Source organism: Neoarius graeffei, chromosome 15, assembly GCF_027579695.1.
Source record: "Neoarius graeffei isolate fNeoGra1 chromosome 15, fNeoGra1.pri, whole genome shotgun sequence".
Classification (NCBI taxonomy): domain Eukaryota; kingdom Metazoa; phylum Chordata; class Actinopteri; order Siluriformes; family Ariidae; genus Neoarius; species Neoarius graeffei.
The window spans coordinates 40373144-40387425 of NC_083583.1; the positions used below are offsets into that span (position 1 = coordinate 40373144).

The window sequence follows — 14282 nt, forward strand, 5'->3', positions numbered from 1 at the left end:
TACAGCTTTGAAATCTGCATCATCTGACCTTTCCTAACGAAGAACTTGAACAAGTCACAGCTCAATAAGCTAATTAAGGTCTGGAACCTTGGTAAAAGTTACCTGAGAACTCAAATGTATTGGGGTGCCCAAACTTTTGCATGGTGTTCCTTTTCTTTTTTCGCTCTCCAATTGTACAAAACAAATAATACACAAATCTTGCATAAAACGCCGAAAAGAAAATGTCTCGTCTTTACCTTTATGCCTTTTGGTGATCAGTTCATCTTCTGCTCACTTAACTATTTGCAGTAACAGACATTTTCAGCAAGGGTGCCCAAACTTTTGCATGCCACCATAGTTATTAGCTATTTCAGTGTTTGATCTCTCTTTGCATTTTCTTTTTTTCATCTGCGTAAAAAATGTTCAAAGTGATGATATCCGCTTGTCTTTTGTTTGACTTGGTTCATTGATTTTCTGGACATGTATTTCTTTAAGCATTTTTGGAAGGAGTCTCCAGCATTAGTGCTTTGTAACAGTCAGAAGTAAAGCTATAACTTTAGGTTTTCTAATGCAGGAAAGGCTTCAGGACTAAGGAGGCTGTTTGTTTGGGGTTTTTTTTCTCAGTGACATTTTTTTCCCTATTATCATCAGAAGAAAGAAAAAAGATCGCCTTTTGCGCAAACAACAAATTAACTGCTATCATGTAAGTAATAACAGGAAGTAGTTTCCTGGATTGTCAGCCCTGTGATGATCTGGCGACTTGTCCAGGGTGTACCCCGCCTCTCGCCCATAGTCAGCTGGGATAGGCTCCAGCTTGCCTGCGACCCTATCCAGGATAAGTAGTTATGGATAATGGATGGATGGATAGTTTCCTGGATGTTCAACAACATTAAACATAACTATAAATGGATAAAAAGTATGAGATATTGTCAGTCCTGCGTGCCTTGAACAAGGTGCACCTGCCCTCAATCAGTGAACTAAATGTTGGGCTATTTAAGGACTGCGCTGAAGGTAATGTGACGCGAAGTATTGCCGAGCCTTGTTTCCTGTCCTTATGGCTTTCCTGGTTTCTCGACTCCTGGTTCTAGTTCTTGTCCTCGTTTTGCCTTTGATATCCCGTTCGTGCCTCGATCGACCTCTTGCCTGTTTTCGTGTTTATGACCTTGCCTGCCGATTTGGACTGCTTGCTTTGTGTGTGCTTCATGCACTTCTTATGCACTGTACTGATACAAACACTTCTGTACTTCCATCCGCCTCTCTCATGCACCTGACAGATATCGTGCTTTCATGAATTGTTGGCAAATTGCTGTGGTATAACAGGAATAAACTACTTTGGGACATGCTGTTATTGGGTAAAAATTAACCTTGGCATGGTAAAAATAGCATAACGCACAGGGTTACATCACACCACTTAGCTGTTGATTATTTTCCTAAAAATGCATGCCTGAGTGTTTTATTCCTTACATTGTATAGGGAACTTCTGCTCGCCACCATTTTCACTAATGTATTAAATACAACTGTAGTTCAAGTCAAACATTTAAAATTGTACATTAGCTTTTTATTTTTACACAACTCAGTATATGGCACTATATTTAGGCTACTTTCTCTCTAAAATTATTATTAAAAAAGGAATTAAAATTTACCGCAACTGAAAGCTTTGAAATCCTTAAAGTCCCAGGGCCTGTTTTTGTTAGTGATAATAACCCTGCTCACAACTTTCACCTGATGCAGACTGTGTTGAATCATTGTACAGTGGGGCAAAAAAGTATTTAGTCAGTCACCAATTGTGCAAGTTCTCCCACTTAAAAAGATGAGAGAGGCCTGTAATTTCCATCATAGGTACACTTCAACTATGAGAGACAAAATGAGAAAAAAAATCCAGAAAATCACATTGTCTGATTTTTAAAGAATTTATTTGCAAATTATGGTGGAAAATAAGTATTTGGTCAATAACAAAAGTTCGTCTCAATACTTTGTTATATACCCTTTGTTGGCAATGACAGAGGTCAAACGTTTTCTGTTAGTCTTCACAAGGTTTTCACACACTGTTGCTGGTATTTTGGCCCATTCCTCCATGCAGATCTCCTCTAGAGCAGTGATGTTTTGGGGCTGTCACTGGGCAACACGGACTTTCAACTCCCTCCAAAGATTTTCTATGGGGTTGAGATCTGGAGACTGGCTAGGCCACTCCAGGACCTTGAAATGCTTCTTACGAAGCCACTCCTTGATTGCCCGGGTGGTGTGTTTGGGATCATTGTCATGCTGAAAGACCCAGCCACGTTTCATCTTCAATGCCCTTGCTGATGGAAGGAGGTTTTCACTCTAAGTCTCACGATACATGGCCCCATTCATTATTTCCTTTACATGGATCAGTCGTCCTGGTCCCTTTGCAGGAAAACAGCCCCAAAGCATGATGTTTCCACCCCCATGCTTCACAGTAGGTATGGTGTTCTTTGGACGCAACTCAGCATTCTTTCTCCTCCAAACACGACAAGTTGAGTTTTTACCAAAAAGTTCTATTTTGGTTTCATCTGACCATATGACATTCTCACAATCCTCTTCTGGATCATCCAAATGCTCTCTAGCAAACTTCAGACGGGCCTGGACATGTACTGGCTTAAGCAGGGGGACACGTCTGGCACTGCAGGATTTGAGTCCCTGGTGGCGTAGTGTGTTACTGATGGTAGCCTTTGTTACTTTGGTCCCAGCTCTCTGCAGGTCATTCACTAGGTCCCCCCGTGTGGTTCTGGGATTTTTGCTCACCGTTCTTGTGATCATTTTGACCCCACGGGGTGAGATCTTGCGTGGAGCCCCAGATTGAGGGAGATTATCAGTGGTCTTGTATGTCTTCCATTTTCTAATAATTGCTCCCACAGTTGATTTCTTCACACCAAGCTGCTTACCTATTGCAGATTCAGTCTTCCCAGCCTGGTGCAGATCTACAATTTTGTTTCTGGTGTCCTTTGACAGCTCTTTGGTCTTGGCCATAGTGGAGTTTGGAGTGTGACTGTTTGAGGTTGTGGACAGGTGTCTTTTATACTGATAACGAGTTCAAACAGGTGCCATTAATACAGGTAACAAGTGGAGGACAGAGGAGCCTCTTAAAGAAGAAGTTACAGGTCTGTGAGAGCCAGAAATCTTGCTTGTTTGTAGGTGACCAAATACTTATTTTGCCGAGGAATTTACCAATTAATTCATTAAAAATCCTACAATGTGATTTCCTGGATTCTTTCACCCCATTCTGTCTCTCATAGTTGAGGTATACCTATGATTAAAATTACAGGCCTCTCTCATCTTTTTAAGTGGGAGAACTTGCACAATTGGTGGCTGACTAAATACTTTTTTGCCCCACTGTATCTGTGCAATAAATATGGTACCCCGATATGAATTTTTACACTCAACACTGTATGAATTCACAGGACGTGTATCAGACAAATACAGGACAGAAAAACCTGTCAGCATGGACATGTTATTAGAATTCCAAGATAGTTTTGCAAACTTGTCCCTGTCAGTGTTTCTGTGTGGGTGTATGTTAGATAACATTTGTGGAGGTGTGCTGTAGGCTGTATTTGTGACTCACATATTTGAGAAACATCATATACGCGCAGACTTGAGAGTGACAGATTTGTTTATGGCTGTCATGCATGTTATAGAGAAAGCATATGTTTGGCTCTGCATGAGTTTGTGTGTTCCTTCGTGGCAGGTTCTTACCAATGCACTCGGTGCCTGTGGAGCTGGCCTCGAATCCTTCACTACACTCGCAGCGGTAGCTGCCCACCGTGTTCACACAGCGGCCATTCTTGCAGATGCCAGGTTTGGTTCTGCACTCGTTCAGGTCTGCCAAGGAGACATGCAGAGGAGGGGAACAAGGGATACAGTGAGTCAGGCTGAGTGGGTGCTCGAAAGTGAGCAGTGAAAGTGAGCTCGACAGTGAAGAGAAACCGAAGTAAAGAAAAAAGGAAGAAACGTAGTGGGAGAACCTATACGATACATGTATTAATATCACTCGAGACTTATTTACAGTATTTACTATACATCCAAAAACAGATTTAAACCCTCAAGCTATTGCGCTCTTCTTTACTGACTCTTCTTTTTCGATGTTCAAATGCAGCAGTGCATTCATTGTTTGTGTACAGGATGATACGAACGGTTCTAAAAGTCTAAAGCGTTAGATAGAATTAAATTTATAAGTTGATATCAGAACGGTGACCTTTTTCAAAAGAGGATTCTAAAATTGTACATTTCATTATCACTGGCAATGGTGCCCTATTGTCATTTCACATTTAATCTTCTTGCGTCGCTTCAGTCTACACTACTTGCTTGATCTCTTCTTAAAATGCATAAACACACACTGAGTCACACACACACGCACTCACCCATACAGCCCTCCCCATCAGGGCGTCGAGTCATTCCTGGTGGACAGATACACATGAAGGTGCCGATGAGATTTTTACAGACCATGCCCCTGCTCTCACAGTCATCCAGCCCCTCTGAACACTCATCCTGGTCTAGAGAAAGAGAGAGAGAGAGAGAGAGAGATTAAAAACATTAAACAGCAAAATGAAGTTAAACGTTCAACGTTAAAATATTAAAGTCTTTAACATGAAAGGATCAAAATTTTAAGTGTAAATGCTTATGAGCTTTGGGTGAAAAGACGAAGAAATTTAATTTATACCAACAAGACATGTAGTGTGTTAGGTTTCCCTGATTTCCAACAAAAAATATTAAAGTCTTTAACATGAAAGGATCAAAATTTTAAGTTCAAAAATCGCTCTGTCTGTGGTGGACACTAATTTGTGTTGTGTCAAGCTGCATCACATTCTGTCCACTATTATTTTCCGATACCAGCACGCCCCCAACTCTTTTATTCCTTATGCAATATTCACCCCTATTCTTCTTGATATACCCTAAATGTCATACATACATTATATAAAATCAGTGGTTAGCACTGTCGCATCACAGCAAGAAGGTTCTGGGTTTGATGGGGGCCTTTCTGTGCGGAGTTTGCATGTTCTCCCCGTGTCTGCATGGGTTTCCTCCGGGTGCTCCGGTTTCCCCCACAGTCCAAAGACATGCAGGTTAGGTTAACTGGTGACTCTAATACCCTGTCCACACTAGGGATTTTGTACCGATACGATACTACTTTCGTACCGCAACACCTGTCCACACTAGCAACTATACCGGTGCTGCAGCGGTATAACTGTATCGGTACGAAACCCACAAATGTATGGGTTTCGTACCGGTACAGTATCGGTACTGTAGCGCTTCGCTGTAGTGTGGACAGATGAAGCGGCTCTGTATCGATACAAATATAACGCGCATGTGCAAAGTCACACACCTCAATCGATGTCTTCGCTGAATAAAATAGTGAAGAACGGAGATTCGTTTGTTTCTTTCTCAACTGCCTCGTGCGTTTTATACGATTCGACTGAATAAATGACCACCAGAAATACAGACTGTACATTGACAACAAAAAACACACACACATTGTTTCATCCGCCATATTCTTGGAAGGAAGTTACTCGGTAACCACGGAAACATTTCGCGCACGCACATTTCAACTACCGTGAAAGAAAACCGCAAACATTTCTCGCTAGTGTGGACAGATGCACTAAACTGTACCGGTATACTTTGTATCGATACAGTTATACCACTATCGTACCGGTATATATGTGAACACAGCTTAAATTGACCGTAGGTGTGAATGTGAGTGTGAATGGTTGTTTGTCTCTATGTGTCAGCCCTGTTATGATCTGGTGACTTGTCCAGGGTGTACCCCGCCTTTCGCCCGTAGTCAGCTGGGATAGGCTCCAGCTTGCCTGCGACCCTGCATAGGATAAACGGTTACGGATAATGGATGGAGGTTTGAAGATAAATAGAGTCAGGACAAAATTTGACTATGTTCTCTGTTCTGTAACACTGTATTGTGCAGGATACCCCTATAGAACTGATAAAACAGAGGTCCATAAATTATTTGGTGCAAACTTTTGCACATCGAAATTTAAAAACTTAGTTAAATAAGTGAAAAGAGTAAATGTGTTATAGTAATATGAGGACAGTGTGGTAATCCTGTGAGGTGGTAATTAGAGATGATGGCCTCTCGTAACGTGCTGTGGATTTTCTCACCTCGGCACATCCTCTGATCCTCCCGCAGCACGTAGCCTGCAGGACACATGCACTCGTACGAGCCGAACGTGTTCACACAGCGGAAGGCACAGAGCAGTGGGTTCACAGAACATTCATTAATATCTGAAAAAGAAGCAAAAAAGATTGTGAGGCAATCCCTGTTAAATCACAGTACCATTCACAGAATGTCCAAACAGCCATTTTGTAGAATTTCATAATACGATTTTAAATATTAAGTGATTTCTGGACGGGTGTGGATGTTATTGCTTATAATTGGTTTTCAGATAAAGTCCTGCATATACATTGTTTGAAAGGCTTTGTCCAATTACCTCTGTATCATTACAGTTTTAATGTTGCATGATCTTAAACACGGCTTTGCTTTAAAGTGTTTATAAAACACATTGCTGCAGCTGCAGAATTTTCGTGTCGATGTAATTTCATAAACAGACATTTATTTCAAGCTTCAGCTGTTAATCTACATATCAAATGTCTCAAGCACTTTTTTCATCCCAAACGCTAAACTGTATTTAAATTTCATGATGTGCTGCCTATAAAGCTTATAATGTATAGAATATTTGGCCTTTTCCCTACAATATTAAATCTATTTTTAGGTAGGGAATGTAACACAACTCGTTCATTTTTTGAAGTGGGATAAACTTAAGTGTTATATATTATTATTATAAAATTATATGACACATGGCATCATGTTTTGGGTCTACGCACCTTCACAAGTCATCATGGGCCCAGGTTCAAAGCCCTCCTGGCAGGAACACTCGAAGCCTCCCACCACATTAGTGCAGGTGCCGTTACCGCATGGGTTCCCGATCGAACACTCGTCCGTATCTAACATGCGAAGAAAGAAGCATCACACTAACGATCTGCATTGTGTCAGGGTGTGTGCCTCTGTCCGTGTTTGTGTGTGCGTTTGTTATGTTAGTTGCATGCCTTGTACATACCTTGTGTGTGTATGTACCTACACTACTGTTCAAAAGTTTGGGGTCACCCAGACAATTTTGTGTTTTCCATGAAAAGTCACACTTTTATTTCCCACCATAAGTTGTAAAATGAATAGAAAATATAGTCAAGACATTTTTCTGGCCATTTTGAGCATTTAATCGACCCCACAAATGTGATGCTCCAGAAACTCAGGCCAAGTTTACATTAGACCGTATCTGTCTCGTTTTCTTCGCGGATGCACTGTCCGTTTACATTAAAACGCCTGGAAACGCCGGGAAACGGGAATTCGCCAGGGTCCATGTATTCAATCCAGATCGTGTCAGCTCCGGTGCTGTGTAAACATTGAGAATACGCGGATACGCTGTGCTGAGCTCTAGCTGGCGTCGTCATTGGACAACGTCACTGTGACATCCACCTTCCTGATTCGCTGGCGTTGGTCATGTGACGCGACTGCTGAAAAACGGCGCGGACTTCCGCCTTGTATCACCTTTCATTAAAGAGTATAAAAGTATGAAAATACTGCAAATACTGATGCAAATACTGCCCATTGTGTAGTTATGATTGTCTATAGGCTTGCCATCCTTCCACTTGCAAGTGGTAAGTGACGCGCATGCCCGACATGCACTGAGATCACACACACAGCGGCTCAGTCCCGAATCACAGCTCGTGCGCTCCACTCGCGCGCTGTGTGAGCTGCGCAGGGCCGGAGTGCGCACCCTCCAGAGGGCACTCGCTGTTCAGGGCGGAGTGATTTGGAGCGCAGGATGCCTGCGGAGCCGAGCGTATCCGTGTATTGGCGTTGCTGTGTGCACGCGAATCGTGTATTGGCGTTGCTGTGTGCACACTAATCGTTTTAAAAACGTTAATCTGATGATCCGCTGATACGGTCTAATGTAAACCCCACCTCAGTCTGCTCAAAGGAAGGTCAGTTTTATAGCTTCTCTAAAGAGCTCAACTGTTTTCAGCTGTGCTAACATGATTGTACAAGGGTTTTCTAATCATCCATTAGCCTTCTGAGGCAATGAGCAAACACATTGTACCATTAGAACACTGGAGTGAGAGTTGCTGGAAATGGGCCTCTATACACCTATGGAGATATTGCACCAAAAACCAGACATTTGCAGCTAGAATAGTCATTTAGCACATTAGCAATGTATAGAGTGGATTTCTGATTAGTTTAAAGTGATCTTCATTGAAAAGAACAGTGCTTTTCTTTCAAAAATAAGGACATTTCAAAGTGACCCCAAACTTTTGAACGGTAGTGTATGTTTGTGCGAATGAATGAGTGTGTGTGAACTCACCCACGCATTCGATTCCAGTGTAATCCAGGTTGTAGCCAAAGGGACATTCACAGCGGAAGGAGCCATCAGTGTTGATGCAGACACCATTTTTACACGGGTTATCCAGACACTCATTCATATCTGTCCAAGACAAAAAGACAAGGTGTGTTAAACTGGACACACGAAAGTGACAAATTTTGAGAACTGGAAGTGAATTTCCAGATTAGGAGCACAGGTAACCTAGTGGAATGAGTGGTACACCTTTGAAATAAATATTATAGCAAAAATGTTACTGCTTTTGTCTGGATATTAAAGGGTAAATGTCTTTATTTTTCTTTTCATACAAAGAGGAATTTGTATCTGAGGCAGGCTTGTAGTACTCGAGTCTGACTCGTGCCCTAATTTTAAGGACTCGTGACTTGACTTGGACTTGAGCACTGATGACTCGGACTCGTGCATTAACTGCATTCGGACTCGTAAATTGGAGACGAGGACTAGGCTTTTTCTTTATTTTTTGTAATATGCCATAATAATTTGGCAGAAGATATTTATATCTGCATTAATTTTTATACTAATTTGGTGCAAGAGAATGCACATTCACCTGTTCATACGTCATGTTCAGGAACAAACTAACGTTAATGGTGCTAAAATGCCTGGAGAGAAGCCCCTAGGATTGTGCGCTTTGCTTATACAGACTTCTCGTGCAGTGGGAAAAAATGCACCGCTCTGTGTTCGATATGTAGAAGAACTATCAAGGAGACAACAGGGACAGCCTTGAACTTCAATCATTTGGTAAGACTCCACCCAGAGAAGTCAGTGACACGCTATGTTCATTGCTCTGTTGATAGCGGGGCTTGCAGAGTGATGAACTAGCTAGTGTTAACCCTCTCTCATGTTATTTGCCCTGTTGATAGTAGGCAGGGCTTGCTGAGCGATGAACAAGCTTTTTATCTGTAGCCTATTAACTAAAATGGGGCAGTCAAGCAGTAACGTTAGTCCAACACAGTAGCAGAGACGCTTTCACACAAAGGCAGCAACAGCCACCGTCAAATGGTGCCGTTGGAGTCTTGTTCTTGGACTCGACTCGGATCAATATTGGACTCGACTCACAATTTTCTTTAATGACTTGGACTTGACTCGGACTTGAACACTGGGGACTCAAGATTGGACTCGGACTTGAGGTTTAATGACTCGACTACAACAATGATCTGAGGTATTACACATTATTAAACACATTAATGGTGCAATCAGTCATTTTAAAGTGTTTCTAGCCCTTTAATAATCTCATAGTTTTGATAATAATTAGGATGCAGTGCTGCAGCACATCAACCTATGGGCTCCCCTAGGGGAGCCCATAGGTTGCAGTGCAAAGCACTGCAACTATTGTTCTTCTACATGTTTCTTCTTCTTCTTCTTCTTATTCCTACGCAAATTTCGATTTTGAATAACTCAATAACCGTACGTCGCACACAGACAAACAATATATCAAAACGTGCAGCTCAATCGGACTCGCTATGCTATTATTTTTCTCTACAGAATACGATTTTTTCGCGACGTAGTCGTGAAAAAAAATCGCCAAAAAAACCCCCATTCATTTCTATGGAATTAATTGGAAAAAAAAGCACTTTTTCAAACATCCGCTGCTCTGGCATGCTTTCACCTAGAGACGTGATTCAAACTCTAAAACGTAGGAAAACTTCTCCTCTGTGGATCTGGCATTCAACTTTTCTGCTAGGTTCTACACTTTCGGATCAGTCCCGGCTCAAACGCCATGTGGGTTCCGGGAGAAAATCCAGCTTTTGAATGGGTGTCTATTGCGTTACACACCAGTGGAGCTCGTTTACTTAGAGTGTAGAGAGCTTGAAAAAATAGCTCAAACTTTCTCGCTTAAACTGTGTTTTCAGCCACAAATTTCACTCTACAGACATAAATTTCTCAAAAGTAGTAATAAAACTTGTCCTGATTCACACAATGTGTCTACCTAAACAATAGGATTTACAGTTTTTGAATGAGAAGCCTCAAACTGAGGAGAGTGCAGCCGAGAGGCCTCATTGACACCCATTATAAACGTGACAGAAAAGTCACTCATTTTTAACTCGCTCTAGTGTCCTCATTTTTAACACTACAGACAAAAAATTACATCAGTTTATTCAGGAGACCCTTCTAGCGCTCACTGTGAAAGAATTTTGTGAATAGCTGCTTTCGTTGTCGAGTTATTTGTCGTTGTTCGAGGCCTGCTCCTGAGCAAAAAACAGCAGACACCTGACAAAATCTTGTGTGTGTGTCTTAACGCTCCTGCTCAGGCCCGTCGCCATGCCGACTGGGGCCAGTGAGGGAGCAGAGAGAGGGGGGGGCTGCTGTCTCAAGCACACACATAAATCATGGCATTGTAGCTTCATAGCAGGTCACACATTCACGGCCAGCGAACATGCGTGACCGAATTGCTTCGCGCACTGCATCCTCTCACAATTTCCCCCGGGGAATTGTCCGGTCTAGTTATAATTTGCAATACTGTCTCACAATGGATGACGCTACGTTTTCTTTTTTTCTGGCAAAGAAATAATCTCTGAAGCCAGATGTTAAAGAGATTAAAGATTATACGTGGATTCACATTAGAGTCCATTCTAATGATAACTGCAAATTTTTTAAACTTTTTTTTTTAATTGAATGCTATTTAAGCCCATTTATAATGAAAAAAGTGAGCAGCCTTTCATCCTGAACGCTACATTCTGTAGTGTATGCCCCGATAAAGATGTGCTGTCTTAATAATGCATGGATTTCTTCATGATTTCTTTCATGATTCATCAACTATGATCAGTGGGCGATGAGAATATTGGAGAATAATGTCCCTGCATCGTCTGGACATTTTTCCGGGAGAGTATTAAGATTAATTTCCGGAGCAAAGAAATTATGTATGTGTTACATTGATATATCTTATGTACCAATTCCCAGGTTGTAATGAGCTGCAATGTTGATGTTTCTTGCATTGAAGTTCGAAACCTTTTCTTAAACAACACATGAGAAAATACTACAATTCCCGACAGGTCCTCTCATTCACTCTACTTTTACATTACATTCTGTCGTTACCTAATTTCTGTACAGCACCCACATTTCCCTGTTGCCTAGCAAGTTTTGTGACTTCTATATACTGTATGTATGTTAATTGTGTAGTTTGGTGTAGGTATGCATCTTACCCACACGGCCTTCCCCTCGTCCAGGCACAGCTCCATGACCGTAGGGACACAACTGTTTAAATGCAGCTGCAAAGGGACACGAGAACATGACGAAGATTATAATGGAATTATTGGTCAGTGTTAATTAGGTAGTTAGGAGTATATCGTGTTTATATGATTACACACTGCATTTACTTTTACTATTTATTTTCTGAATTATTTATTTCATTTCAGGATGTTCAGTAAGTCTTGGTACCTTGGCCCTCCTGGGGGCAGAGTTCACATGGGTTACCCCAGCCCTCCCCGGGCATCAGGCTACAGCAGCAGTCAGCCTTGCTAATGTTCTGAGGTTTAGGAACGGAGCATTTGCTGGACTCGAAACGTGTGAAGCAGAAGCTCTTGCGTGTGTCTTACAGAGAGACATGATAGGGGAAAATTAAACAAACTAAAATGCTGAACTCTTCATTCATAAGACCATATTGTGAGCAGGATATTCACTAGAGTCTACTCACTAGCTCTGTCACTAGGTGGTTTTTTTTTAAATAAAGTCACTAAAGGGGTCTAAAAAGTTGCCAAATCTTAGTCGCTAGATTGGCAACACTGCCTCACAGCTTCTGTAGCCATATTACTGTATGTGTCTTATTGCTTATCAATATGAGAACTGATACTAAAACATCTAAAATGTACAAGAGGTCGCACTCACCAAAGCAGCGACGTTTGTTATCAGACAGAACAAAACCTGGCTGGCAGATACACTGGAAGCTTCCCGGCGTGTTAACACAGTCGCCAAAAACACAGAGGTTGGGCTGAGATTGACACTCGTCAATGTCTTTGGAGAAATTATGTGAGAGAGAAAGAAAGAGATAGAGAGAGAGAGGTACAATGAAAAACAGAACTCCCCCTAATCTGGTGTGTGTGTTACAGAGCGGATACAGACAGGCTCACCGATACAGTTCTCGTTCTGCAACTCGTAACCTGGAGGACAGATACAGCGGAACGAGCCGTCCAGGTTCTGGCAAGTACCAGGCGAGCAGGTGCCCGGGTACGTCACACACTCGTTAATGTCTGCAAGCAAAATAACACCTTACAAACTGCATCACAAACGGTGATTTCAAAAGTATAGAAATAATAAACATTAACCCCTTGGCTGCCACCCATAATTAATTGTAATGTGCCGGACATATAGGACAAAAATAGGTCAAAATTGGGATATTTTGATAATCTTTCTCTAACTTGTTCAGAACTTTATATTTTTAATATTTGTACAGAAAAATCACAAAAAACACTGTTGTAGAGTAAAAATAACTTTAGTAATCAAAAACATCCAAGACAATGGGTCTTGTCAATGAGAACCTGTCCATAAACATGAATTACTAGTACTTGAAAACACAATGTACACCAAGTAACCGGGTACCATTTTTATGATGGTCTTTGGTACGACCTGACCATGAATAGAACTCGCAATCTCCCGATTGAGAGGCGGACACGCTAACCACTAGGCCAACTCGAAGTAAAAGTAACGTGCCATGTAAGGTACATAAAAGGAGGTGTTTATGACGAGTAGTGTACGTCATAAGGCACAGCGGTAAAAGATTTCATGATGTACGTGACTCGTCCAAGGGCACTGAAGGGGTTAAAAAACACAGACACACACACACACAAAAAGTTTGGCAGTGCCCTGCATCAGCAGGGGATTCTCGCAATCCAAAATGAAAGCTTTACTCACTGCACTATCCCATATAAGAACTGAAAGTGTAAAAGCTGTTAAGAGTGAAAAAAAAAATCGAAATGATCTTTCTCAAAGTGATACAAAAGCGGGCTTTTCTTCCCATTTCTGTGAAGATTCTCAATCATCCAGGTCATAGTAAACTGTGGGTGGTAGAAATGGGCAACTGGACTTGCTTGAAGATTCTTGAAAACGTTTCACCTCTCGTCCAAAAGGCTTCCTCAATTCTGTCTGACTAATAGGGAGTATCAGATATTTATGATATAAAAATCATAAATATCTGATACTCCCTATTAGTCAGACAGAACTGAGGAAGCCTTTTGGACGAAAGGTGAAAAGTTTTCAAGAATCTTCAAGCAAGTCCAGTTGCCCATTTCTACCACCCACAGTTTTCTTCCCATTGTTTCTGATGTCTCCAAGTCTCTGCTGTATGTTTTGGATTTTTGTGAATACCTCAGTCATTTTTCTCTTTGGTTACGTATTTGAGTCTGTATTGCTTCCATTTATGAACCTTTAGGATTCATGCCTCCCCCAAAATACCAGAGTTACTTTACTTTTTCCAGATTTATTTTTAAAAATTTCCAGACTTTCTCTAATTAGTTTTTAAAGATCATGAAATGTGACACATTTCAATGTGAGGCTGCATTATGTTAGCCTGGGCCAACACGAGGGCCTGTTGTGAGCTTAGTCTGGCCAGGCAAGCTATCTACAGCTCTTCCAAGCTCCCGAAAAATCGGGAGCCAATCAACTTTGAGCATCTCCAACGGCCCTGGGTAGAGACGTGTTCAAGGCACTGACGTAGTAGAACTGCGACCGGAAGCCATAGATTGTTTACAGAATCTATGCCGGAAGCGCTTCATTCACATCACGAACATGGAGCAGCGGCAAGCCTTTGACACAGCGGTAGATGCTGTATTGAAAGCATTCAACGGGAAGTTCTCATTGAAAACGGAGCAAAGAGCAGCCCTGGAGGTATTTATCTTCTTCCTGTTACTCAAGCAGTTTCCGTCGCGTCGCATACGTCAGAGGAAAGAGTGATGT

The 14282-nt window shown here is 41.7% G+C and overlaps 1 protein-coding gene across 1 annotated transcript in view; it reads right to left on the bottom strand.

The window, feature by feature from the left end:
- fbn2b (fibrillin 2b) overlaps positions 1–14282 on the bottom strand; it is a 175173-nt gene that overhangs the window by 22220 nt on the left and 138671 nt on the right. The window contains exons 48-56 of the mRNA XM_060941303.1: positions 12461–12580; positions 12219–12344; positions 11772–11924; positions 11537–11602; positions 8364–8483; positions 6829–6948; positions 6106–6228; positions 4356–4487; positions 3691–3816 (exon numbers count right to left, since the gene is read on the bottom strand). Coding sequence (XP_060797286.1) covers positions 3691–3816; positions 4356–4487; positions 6106–6228; positions 6829–6948; positions 8364–8483; positions 11537–11602; positions 11772–11924; positions 12219–12344; positions 12461–12580 — 1086 coding nt within the window. The remainder of the gene's footprint in view (positions 1–3690; positions 3817–4355; positions 4488–6105; positions 6229–6828; positions 6949–8363; positions 8484–11536; positions 11603–11771; positions 11925–12218; positions 12345–12460; positions 12581–14282) is intronic.